This window comes from Mastomys coucha, unplaced genomic scaffold, assembly GCF_008632895.1.
Source record: "Mastomys coucha isolate ucsf_1 unplaced genomic scaffold, UCSF_Mcou_1 pScaffold2, whole genome shotgun sequence".
In the NCBI taxonomy this organism is placed as follows: domain Eukaryota; kingdom Metazoa; phylum Chordata; class Mammalia; order Rodentia; family Muridae; genus Mastomys; species Mastomys coucha.
In genome coordinates, this window is record NW_022196902.1 from 23,386,869 (window position 1) to 23,399,099 (window position 12,231).

The 12,231-nt window shown below is 41.5% G+C and overlaps 1 protein-coding gene and 1 long non-coding RNA gene across 5 annotated transcripts in view; one reads left to right on the top strand and one right to left on the bottom strand.

Moving 5' to 3' along the window:
- The window catches only part of Ncoa7 (nuclear receptor coactivator 7), a 187,555-nt gene that overhangs the window by 6,801 nt on the left and 168,523 nt on the right, over positions 1-12,231 (bottom strand). For 3 of the 4 annotated variants that reach the window (XM_031380712.1, XM_031380714.1, XM_031380713.1), the window contains exons 11-13: positions 10,080-10,227; positions 3,846-3,977; positions 2,458-2,610 (exon numbers count right to left, since the gene is read on the bottom strand). In XM_031380712.1, the coding sequence (XP_031236572.1) occupies positions 2,458-2,610; positions 3,846-3,977; positions 10,080-10,227 (433 nt within the window). Of the gene's footprint in view, positions 1-2,457; positions 2,611-3,845; positions 3,978-5,179; positions 7,909-10,079; positions 10,228-12,231 lie in introns of those variants that run through there. The other variant, XM_031380715.1, reaches the window with a different exon arrangement.
- Positions 6,474-10,437, top strand: LOC116097881. The gene is made up of 2 exons (XR_004121589.1): positions 6,474-6,690; positions 10,036-10,437. It is a non-coding gene; the product is annotated as an uncharacterized LOC116097881 (long non-coding RNA).

Below are 12,231 nucleotides of genomic sequence, written 5' to 3' on the forward strand. Positions count from 1 at the left end.
CAAAGGAGTTGAGGCTTGGCACCGTGAAGACAGTCTATGAGAGGCTATTGGTAAAGCCTAGTTACAGCGAAAGACAGCAGTGTTTTGGGAATGCCAGTACCAGACAATGACCACCAAGGACAGCAGCAGCAGTGGAGTACAGGCGTCTGGAGCCCAGAAGACCAGCTGTGTGCTGCAAAGGGCAGAGCTGGAGAAGTGACCAGTTAATCCCTTAGAGGAGCCCAGAAGATCGTGAGTTGGATCCCAGACATTGGTTTTGCTTTTGATTGTGACTGTGCCCTGATATTTTTCCCTCTTGAAGGAAGAATGTATTTTAGTGGAGCCCACAGTTAAGAGACTTTGAATTTTAAAAGTTATTGGACATTTTAAATTGATTGAAATTTTAATATGTAAAGACTGTGGGACTTTAGATCTTGGGGATAAATAAGAAAGTAAGGGTTGAGGCTTAATAGTGATGTGTTTGTGTGTCAAGTTGACAAGGGGTCAATTGTACTGGCTGGTTTTGTGTGTCAACTTGACACAGACTGGAGTTATCACAGAGAAGGGAGTTTCAGTTGGGGAAGTGCCTCCATGAGATCCAGCTGTGGGACATTTTCTCAATTGCCCCTTGTGGGTGGTGCCATCCCTGGGTTGGAGGTCTTGGGTTCTATAAGAGAGCAGGCTGAGCAAGCCAGGAGAAGCAAGCCAGTAAGGAACATCCCTCCATGGCCTCTGCATCAGCTCCTGCCTGAGTTCCAGTCCTGACTTCCTCTGGTGATCAACAGCTATGTGGAAGTGTAAGCTCAATAAGCCCTTTCCTCCCCAACTTGCTTCTTGGTCATGATGTTTGTGCAGGAATAGAAACCCTGACTAAGACAACTTTCTATGTGACTTTAAACATTTTGTGGCATTATTTTGATTTTCATCTTAATTGTTCCCACTATTCACCTTGGATCCTTATTAAATAAGATGTTATCAATCCTGATATTATAATAATAATAACAACAACAACAATAACAGCAACAGTTCTTCTACTTTCCATAATCTTAAGGCAATAAAATCATAAAGAATGTGTCTTCTATAACTTCCCCAGGGCCATAATCTCTTTTTGGACAGGAGTCTCATTATGTTGTCCTGGCAGTCTTGGAACTCACTGTGTAGACCAGGCTGGTATTGAGTCCACAGAGATTCATCTCTTCTGCCTTTCAAGTGCAGGGATTACATGTATACATCATATATACACACACATATATATATATATATTCAGGGAGGTAAGTTGGCAGGATAGAGAGCTGTGCTTCACAGCAAGCTCCTCAGTTGAGCATCACAGGTTGAACAACCCCAATCAGAAAACCCCTCCAAGTCCCAAACTTTCTGAGTGTCAACATGATGCCAGAAGTAGAAAAATCTGCACCCTGAACCTATTTTATGAACAAAATTATGAAAACTCCCCCCCTCTCTATGTGTGTGTGTTTGTCTTCTCCAAGATATCCCCTTATACATATACAAATCTTTCATGACTCCCCCAAATCCTTATTTCAAAATACTTTTATCCCAAGAAGCTTGGATGAGAAATATCCAACCTGAGATGTCCTGTACGTAATAGGTGTTGATTAGACATGACTAAACTAGCTAATTTATTAATGACTTTGATATGTAACATGTAATGGCATGATGGAACAGGAAATGAAAATAGTTTACACATACTCCATGCACAATGTAAGCTGATCTGAAGGAGGTGGTAACAGTGTAGAACAGATTGGGTACTACATAATAGCTAAACAGCTCATAGAAAAGGCAGCTACCACACAGGCAAGAGTACCATGAAAGGATTCCCATGGCTCCTAAACCACTGAACCCCAGACCCAATAAACAGACATGGACTACCCCCACCCAGTAGGCATCATCAATGGCCACTACTTAAGACCCTTAGGAGAAAACTCTGGTATGTCACTGGGATTGTCTTTGCAACTGTACACATGATTGTCCCTAACTTCTACTTTTAAACTGCTATAGATTACTGTTTTCTACTTCATGGTCAACACAGGGAAAAGATTTCTCAGCATGCAATTGCTCCATTGTCTTTATATTAGGATTTCGAATTACTTCAGCAAACAAAAACAAGAAGAGAAAGACATAAAACAAGAATGTCCAAATCCATTTAGCATGAGCCTGGGAGTCAATATAGCAGTCTCTCTACTGTTGGGTATTCTAAAAGTTTACCACTGAAACACATTCTCAGGTGGGGGTACAGTTCAGTTAGCAAAGGTTGTCTGGTATGCATGTGGCCCTGGGCTTGATCCCTAGCTTCTACATAACCATTTATTGTGATACACACTAATAATTCTAGTACTCAGAGGGTGGATGTAGAAAGATCAGGAGTTCAAAACCACCTTAGGTTATATAGCCTGAGCTACATTGAAATCCTATCTCTCCAAAAACAAGATACATGTTCTTTGTGAGAGAAGCAGGCCTCACCTGGTTATCCATGTCTTTGATGACCAAAAGAACTGGACTATCTAGAGATGCTGACTTCCTGTAGAGAGTCTTCAAGCTTGTTCCATGGTCTAACGTGCTGTAGGCCAGTCTCCATGGATAGCCTTGGACCCTGGCTGGAAGGTGTCGGGCCAGCTGCCAATCCAGGGAAGGAAATACAAAGGGCCATCTTAAGCACTGATCAGTCATAAAGCCTGCGGGCCAAGCTAAAGGACCGCGCACTCACATCCTGACCTGGTTTGCTCTGGCAAATATTTGTTACCACTAGCCGAGAGAGAAAACAGGAAATCTTGAGAGTGTTTCCTTTGGCCAGGAGGCCACCAAGGAGATACCTTGCTCACTCAGAGCCTGATTGGCAGCTTCCAGTGTCATTGATAAGATATTCATACCAAAAAAAAAAAAAAAGTGTTCTTAGGTAAATCTATGCTAATCTGAATGTCACAGAAATTTGTTATACAAAGCAGCACAGCTATAATGTCACTAGAGGACTATGCGGTGCATCTCAGAGAAAAGACTGTCTATTTGAAGACTCAAGCAAACCAAGCCAGCCCAAGGGGTAGTAACTAGACATATTCTTTCCTTTATAATTCAGCCTGGCTTTTAGTCATTTTATAGTTTTCCAGTTGTTCTAGGTTTCCATAGGTTCAAAGCTGCTACTGACCGAGGTGTTCTCAAGACCCAGGAAACACCTGTGTTCTCCATGTGAGCTCATAGGGACTTTGTCCACCTTGTTCCCGCATCTGTCAACTATATTTAGCTTAAGCTAGGTGCCATAAATACTAATAAAGAGTCTCTCCAAGAAACACTATCAAGGCAGTTATGGAATGCAGTACAGTCAAGTGCTGGGAGGCAGCATCAGGGGCACATCAAGCCCACCTCCATAGCTGTGTGGCCAAGTCCCTGAGCCCTCCTGGTCGGATTCTTTAAGGTTTCAGGAATTTATGTTCCTAACCTAGCTGGTGAAAAAAGTATAAGAGATTCCACATTCATCTTAATAAAAATATTTCAAAAAATTCAAGTAGCAAACTTTTCAGAAAATGCAAAGTACACACAAATTAATTATATATTTTTATAACATATATTTTAAATAATAAAAATATTTATTGGATCCTTTTAAGGTGCATCAGGACTATGGGAGATCACTTCCATTTTTTTTATATTAAGAAATGGCCTTCTTTTTGTTAAGGTCTTGTCAGCTCCCAGGAAGGCAATGAAGAAGGCTGCTGTAATGTTTTAGAAGTGGGGAAGCGATGCTGGCTATGGTTAGGTTCTGTGCCTCTGCTTCCTCACCTAGCTGCTCCACTCAGGCCAGGGCCAAGGGATACTCTATAAGGGCCTGAAGTCCAGTGTTCAGTCCATGGAGTACCCACCTGTTCAATGTGCATGTTTTCCAGGAGCGCACTGTGGGGCTGGAGGATGGGCAGTCCCTCTTCTTCCTCTTCCTCCTCCTCGTAGTAGCTGCAATTGCTCTTCCTGCGTTTTGCCTCCTCAACTGTGATAATCTGAATGAGGACAGAAATAGCCAATGTGTAAGCTCAGATGAGACGCACTTTCCCCGAAACAACCCTGGGGCATCCAGCTGACCGAAAGGTGGAGTGTTGGGTAGAAGGAGATAACCAGAAAAGGACTTTGGGGGAAATGACAAAGTTTCAAATCCAGAACAAATGCAGAATTTAAGCCACGACAGCTGACCATTTAGTATGCATGATTTAAAATCATAAGCTTTCCAGTTTCGGTCTTCCTGCTCGGAACTCAGGAGCTCCACAAGGTTTATATACTTGAAAACAATTAAGCCAGGCTCCTTTCGCTTTGACTCTAAACTTAAATTGTAAAGCAAATCATCAGAGATCCTTTAGAAAGTCTATAAATAGAGAGTTTGGGGCGAAAAGGCTAGGTTTCAATTACGCTTCCTGTTTGTGTACATAGCAACTAAGACTAGTAGAAATGATGGATGATAACAGCCACCAGAAGCAAACGGGAGTCACAGAGAGCTGTACTCTAAGTTACAACCAGGCTACAGTTCTCTCTCCACAATTCACAATGATCGAAAATTTCCCATCTAGACAGAAAAACATATCACACACATCTATTATTTAAATACAGCTGAGTTTATGAACTACTCATGCTCTCATCTTAAAAACATTTTGTCCCTCTTAACTTCTCAGCAAATCACTACATGAAACATATGAGGGTTAATTAGCTCTCTAAAGTGCCCAGGTACTGTAGTAGCGCCAGCTATATTATAGAGAAAAGGCATCAAATTTACATCTAGTGAGAGTTGTCAGGTACTATGTGGTTTGGCTTCCAAAACATACAATGACATGTACAAATTATTCATCTTCTGAGCTGAATTTTGGATATGGAAATACTCTTATGAATTTTCCTATCTTCTGATGGAGAAGTTACAGAAACACTTTCAAAGAACCACAAAGCTAACATTTTAAACATTCTAAACAAAGCACTTTGTTTTGTTTCTATTTTCAAAATCCACAAAATATAAACTGTCTAAACTCAGTCTGGGGAATATGACAAGTCAAGTATGGATTTCAAATTTCAGAAAGAGGTAGCAAAACCTCCACACCAAATAAAAAAACGTGCTCAATACTTTCTAACTAGAAGGAATTCCAAAGGCATGCCAGCGACAGAACAGCCAGCACCCGAGCGGGCACCCAAGCTTCCCAGCACGGGACACATGCCCACCTACCTTCACAAAAGGTTCTTGGTCAGGCCTGGCACAATAGAAAATCTGAATGTCCAGGGGCAGTCTTCTGCCTCGCATGGTGCTGGGAGAGAAGACTGGATCCACAGAGAGGAGCCGGTCTTTTTCTGGTCTTTCTCTGGCTGCCTGCACACCAGTCACTGACTGCCGGGCTGACCTACACTGTATTTTCCCCTCTACGGTTTGGTTTCTAGCTTCCTGCACGATTGAGTTTCTGTTTCCCTCAGGAGGGGGGGGGTGTTCAATGTTTCTACAGGAACACACCCAAATTAGGATTTAGACCAGGCACACTTCCTGTCAGGCAGAGCGGGGAGTCTGTAAAATGACACTTTCACCTTTGAAACCCAGCAGTACAATAAAACCCCATTGTCCTGGTGTTGTGGAGTTCCCCCCCCTCCTCCCCCGCCTCTCTCTTTCTCTCTCTCTCTTTCTCCTTAACTCTTCCTCCATATGCCCTCAGGGTAGGTAACTGAGCAGTCCTCCTCTTCTTGTCTCTTCAAGGTTTTCTTTCACCTACTTCAACCTCCATTTTAAACAGGTGAGGGTTGGTTCCCAGCATCAGTTTGAATCTTACAAACCAAAGGAGCCCTTGACAGGGGTGTAGCCAAGCTCACCACAGCAGCAACAGTTTCTATGTTACTTTTAGAGTTTGTTGACATAAGTAACTTGAAAGAGTGGGAGCACTTCTGATTTATAGAAGGCAGTGGACAATGCCATCCTATGTGCAGTTTGACAAAACAGGTGGCAAAGTACAGTTTATCATTTCACATTATGGGATGCATCTTAGTGACTGATAAAGTCCTCTTTGGGGTTCTCTTTGATCCTCAGATCAGATGACACAGGTTTGGAAAGAAATACAGATCTACAAGAGATCGATTTTCACCTGTCCTTCTGTTACTCTTCCACACAGCAGGGACTTTCAGTCCCAGGGGCTGCTGAAGGTTCAGGGTCCTGGAGTAGGTTCTTGTTTATACTCTGGCAGATGAGTGGATACAACACATCAGCCAGGACTGACCCTCCATGCACATATCTAACAACCCAGGGCAAAATCACTTGACTTCTGTTCCTGGGAGAAGCACCATTTTCAGTGCCTGGCATTTCGTGATAGAACACGTTAATTAAGTGCTTCCTAGATGCTGGAGAGCGCCAACTTTTATTAAGCACTTCCTGTATTCTGGGGCATGCCAGGTGCGTTGCCAGGCACAGGGACACAGCCCATAGTTTCCTATGAATGAGTGACAGAAGATGAAATTATAGCCAAACAAATGCCATGACATGCAATAAAGGAGCTGAATGTGTTCAAGGCTCAAAGAAGGGTTGGGACATCTGGTGTGCCCAGAGAAGGCTTATTCACAAGGGAGTGGGTGGGTCCATCTGTGAGCAGGGTGGGGAAATATGCCAGGTACAGGGTTGCAGCAAGGGGCACAGAGATGGATGCTCTAGGTTCCTGAAGGCTGAAGAACAAAGACCCCTAGAAGAAGAGATGAGAGACATGGGTAAGATCTGAAGAAGTAAAGAACTTCAGTGTCTTGAACAGGTCTTGTCTCATAAGAGAGTAGTTCTATCAAATACTACTAGTCTAGTAAACAAACAAATAAACAAATCAATAAAATAATATGACTTCTAATTATAGACCCCTATATTCATAGATTTGAGACTTATTAAGACATCCTTAGAAAGGCTAGCTGTTTTTCAGATTCATCTTGGAGCTTTGAAAAATATAGATTCTAACATCCTTCCTATAGACTTACTAAACCAAAGTATCCTGAGGTAAGGGTCTAAGATTTGACTTTTTAGAAATCCAGAGGGCTGGAGCTATGGCTCAGTGTAAAAAAGTACTTCTATGAAAACATGAAGAACTGATTTTAGATGCCAGCATCTGTAAAAGGCTAGGCACAGCCACTGGCAGGTTTGTAATCACAGCACTGTAGAACATGGAAACAGGAGGATTGCTGAGACTTCCCAGCTGCCAGCCTTGCTCAGTGTTCAGTAAGAGAAGCTGTCTCAAAAGAATAAGGTAGAGACTAATAGAGTAGGACACCAAACATCCTCTTCTGATCTTCTCAAGAATGCACAGGGGCATGCATACTGGCACATGCTTGTTAGCACATATCATACAGCACCCATCACACACACACTTATACACATACACATGGAGAGAGACAATGCCTTCCCTTGCCTGAAATCCAGGGATGGGCAAGGTGGTCAACAATTACTACAGGCCATGGGGGTGGGGAAATGGGAACATACTACTCATAGCTTTAAGCCTGGGAGTGTTTAAGTATACATACATATTTAAAAGATAAGTTAAATAAGACAACACATACAATACATAAATGAGACCTCTAAAGATTGAAGGAAATCTCAAAAATCACTCAATAGTGATGGAAAAAATTATTACTAAAAATAATACCTATCATACATATTTAAAAGAATCAACTATTGACTATACGTCTAACTACAGATTTAAAAACAAAACAAAACAAAATAAAAACAAACATAAAAGCCACCAACAACATCAAAAGACAAATTGTAAATGAAGAAATATCTGTCAAACTATCTGTGGATAGTCTCTTTCATCACAAGAACTCAGTGGAGCAGAGAACTGCTAATGTAGTTTAGGGCAGTGGTTCTCAACCTGTGGGTTGCAAACCCTTTGGGGGTCATGTATCAGATACCCCACATATCAGATATTTACATTTCTATTCATAACAATGTAAGATTACAGTTATGAATTAGCAATGGTTGGAAGTCACCACAACATAAGGAACTGTATTAAAGGGTTACAGCATTAAGAAGGTTGAGAACCACTGCTCTAGGAAAATGAACCATAGAAAAACAGAAGCAGCAAGAAACTCACAGGTGGCTAACTCATGTATGAGCATGTTCATTTTTGGCTCATCAATAGTCAAGAAAATGAAAATTAAATTATATGATAACACTACCCACTTTTCAATTTAGCAAGCATTTTTAGGAGAAAGAAAAAGCATAATATTGACAAGCCTTTTCACTGGCAAGACCCAGTGGGAAATCCCTCACGCTGATGGCAAGTTCAGTTGCTGACACATAAAACTTAGGAGTCATAGAAACCTACTGTCCTTGTCCCTCATAACTCTACTTCCAGGAAATTCTCTAAATAATTAAGGTGGAAGACCTCATTCTTGTGAAATGATTGAAACACTATAATAACTCAAGTGAGAAACTGTTAAATAAATTATAACAGCTGTAAAAATACTAGCAACTAGTTGGAGGATGCCTGGTTTATATCTGGGAGCCTGAGCAGGAAGTTTGAGGCTAGCCTAATTTATAGACTGAGTATAGACCTATTAAAACAAGCAAGCAAGCAAGCAAGCAAGCAAGCAAACAGACAAACAAAAGCAGGCATTAAAAACTAAGGCTTCAAATGTCAGGTGGGAAAAGCTGTATGCCAACTATATAGAACAGAATCTTTGTGTGGAGTAAAAAAAGGACCCCATGTGCCCAAACAAACAGAAAATAAAGTCCAAAGAAATGTATGATTAGATACTTAAGTTTAATGTCTGTACTCTACTTTCTAAGTTTTCTTTTCTAACTGGCATGCATTGTTCTTATGAAATGAAGATAGGTGTGTTTGAAGGCCTGAGCACAGGAAAGGATGGGTCAGTAGGTGGGGTGGGTTGAGACTGGAGCCCAAGTGAGGTGCTGATATCCTGATGGGATAAGGAGGGTCTGGCAAGTGAGAGGGGTGCAAGGCCCTACAACATTTAAGACAGAGTCAATGGGACTCTGATCAGAGATGGCTGATAAGCCAGGATGCAGCCTTAAAGAGGAAAAGAGTCTCTTTTTCTCTGAGCCAGAAACTAAGATTGAAATAAACGATCATTTAAAATGCAGGAGAGGGAGGATCAGAAAATAAATTTGTGCAATTCCGACTTTGTCATAAACTGGAGGGAGGCCCAATACCAGGATGCATGAATGCTGAAGTGGGCTAGGGAGCTTAAGGTAACCTGTGAGAGATTCCAAGGAAACACTGCTAGTTACGAGTCAGGAGCCGTATGGTTTCAGAAACTGCCCACCTATCTTGGTATCACTCTGCTTGTTTTGTGGCATTTGCTTTGCTTTGTTTTTGGAGATGCTGCTGCTTAGGTTGATCTCAAACTCTTGGATTCAAAACATCCTTCCATCCTTGCCCACGGAATAGCAGGAGAACAGGTATGTGCCACCATGATTGGCTTCGCTTGTTAGGTTTTCTGTGGCAATGCTTGACTGCCTAGGATCAGAGCAGGTATGAGGGTATACTCCCCAGGAATACAATGGTCTAGATGGGTATAAAGGATGGAAGGACCCCTAAGCAATTCACCCTGATAACTGGTAGTGGGATGTCCCTGAATGCATTCACCATCTACCTAAGATAGGAGAGTAAAACTGCTTCAGGGGATTCAAGATAGGAACAGAGTAAGATAGATCAACGGACCAGATTCCAGAGATATCCATGAAAATATGAAACAGGCTTAGAGGCAGGAAGGTGTGACAGATATATTCCTCTTTGTCCACTCATATCTCCTATCTCAGTCTTATAAGCTTATTAGACACAGAGATATGTCTTATCCATCTTTATACCACTAGGGCCCCCAACCAAAGAGGTACCTGATATATGATGGTCTAATTTGATAAAGGGAATTCAGGGTCAGCAAGCTGTAACTGCCAGTCAAATCAAGCTAGCCATTCTGATATGGCACAGGAGACAAACTTTGTGTTTCAAAATGTATCCTAAATACATTAGAAAACAAAAGAATAGTATCAGCTATTAATAGTTTTTGGAATGTGAACACAAGACCATTTCCTCTGCTTTGGCATTTCAGGGTCCATCCAGGACAAGGTCTTCTCTTGGCTAGGTGGTGTTTACCTCCCAGCTCTTGGTGGTTGGCTCACTGAAGAAATTGTCGATCATGTTCAGCTCTTCCTTCTCCACCACTACAAAGCCTTGTTCCTTGGCATCTTTCCCGTAGACATCAGGAGACCATTGAACAAAGAAGGTGTACAAGTGATCCACCCTGGAAAACAAGTTCGTGATGCATGAACAATTACTGAGTCCATGTTCCTGGCAGGCAGCAAGACTGCCTTGAGTACCTGCAACAACCTTTTTCCTGCTTGGCGAACTGCTTTACTGAGTAGGAAATTCCCCACTGTCAAGGTTACCTTTGTGAGTGGCTTCCAAACTCAGAAGATAGGAACCTACAAAACAAAATAAAAGCTCACACGCACAAATCCCTACTGAAACTACCTCAATCTGAAAGAAAGATCAAGAGATAGGGCAGAAAATGAAAAATCCCCAATGAAATAGTACACCAAATGTTTCTTCTTCAGCTGATTTTCACCTATTGGATCCATACTGACAGGGGAAAAAGGTTGACTTGAGGCTCTAAGAACAAAAGCAAAGCCCAAAGACTTGCTATAGTGCAAGGTACATTATATAACAGTTTTAATATAACCCCTCCAACCACTAAATCAACAAGAAGTTATTAGGAAGAACAGTTTTACCCTTGGGAAGACCTATCTCTTGTGGTACAGGCATGCCCTTTGCTTCTGGTTTCTCTTATTTCTTATATTTCAGAAGCATCTCTCTGGCTATAATCAAGAAAGAAATTACTCAGTGCTCAGCAGGAGTTGGGGGTTTTAGTTCCTATTGTCTGTAGTATTCACCAAGAATGGAGCAGTCCCAAACACTAGGGTTTTTTTTGGTGTTTATTTTTTGTTTGTTTGTTTGTTTTATCTATAACCATGATAGTAAGGGATGGAGCAGCAGAGAGGACCACATGGTTTTTAAAGTGTCTTATAATTACAAAACAATTCTAATTTGAAGAACCTGGTGTAGCAGAATTTTCTCCCAATTAATTTAAATATTAATACAACAAGAAGCCTGTGATTGGGCAGTGGAAAAGGAAATTTAGGGATGGGAGAGGGAGGACAGAGAGGGGAGGGAAGGAAGATGGATGAAGGAAAAGACGATCCAGATTCAGTGTGGCTTTAAATAGCCACAGGTAGCTAAGAATATCTTATAAGGGATGGATAATTACAGGACAATTTGTCTTATCTAGGTGAGCAATTTAAATCAATATAATTTGGCTCTGAGTTCATTGTGTGGGTATTTGTGGGGTGAGAATTTACTGATATAAATCTGACTTATAAATTACAAGCCTCTAGAGTTTTGAGTTTACCAAGTTACTGGGACATGGGACAGATGACCACAGGGGTTGGATGGCTGGGACTGTGAGTAAAATCTGCAGCAAGATGGGTGGTCTCTGCTTGGGGCTAGCCATGGAGGCAGCAGAGCCGTTGGGACTGAGAGTAGCCAGCAATAGTGTGGGATTGCGCAACTTTTTAATAGTTCCCGAAACGAACTGGAAGAAAGTCAGTATGGACAGTTTATTTTTTAAGAAGCTTCAATTATATCAAAGTACAAATAGAAGTAAAACTAAATACAATCTCCACCACAGCTCTAAGCAAACTACTTTAGACTTCCACCTGTCTATCTGCTCTTGTCCACGTTTACTCAGATAACACAAAGGTTTTTTTTGTAATGGGAGCCAAGAAATAACTGCATTATATGTAACATTAGATAATAACACATTTACCGCATTGCTACTCTTTGTATGCATCTTTACTACACTAAAATTAAATTACTACATTGTGTCTTAAAACTTAATGAGCCATGCCCAGCCTACATTTCTACATTGTCAGCATGTTTGCTTGGCTTTCTTTATACAAACTGCACAGTATATATCTTGTGCCATCTTTTCAAGTATTTTCTCAAATAAGGATGCTTGAATCACATGTAGAAAAGGAAACAACATAGTCACAGGAGGTAAAGGGAGGGAGGGAACTAGGTGGTGTGTGTGTGTGTGTGTGTGTGAGTGTGTGTGTGAGTGAGTGTGTATGTGTGTGTATGTGTGTGAGTGAGTGTGTGTGTGTGTGTGAGAGTGTGTGTGAGTGTGTGTGTGTGAGTGAGTGTGTGTGTGTGTGAGTGTGTGTGAGTGTGTGTGTGAGTGAGTGTGTGT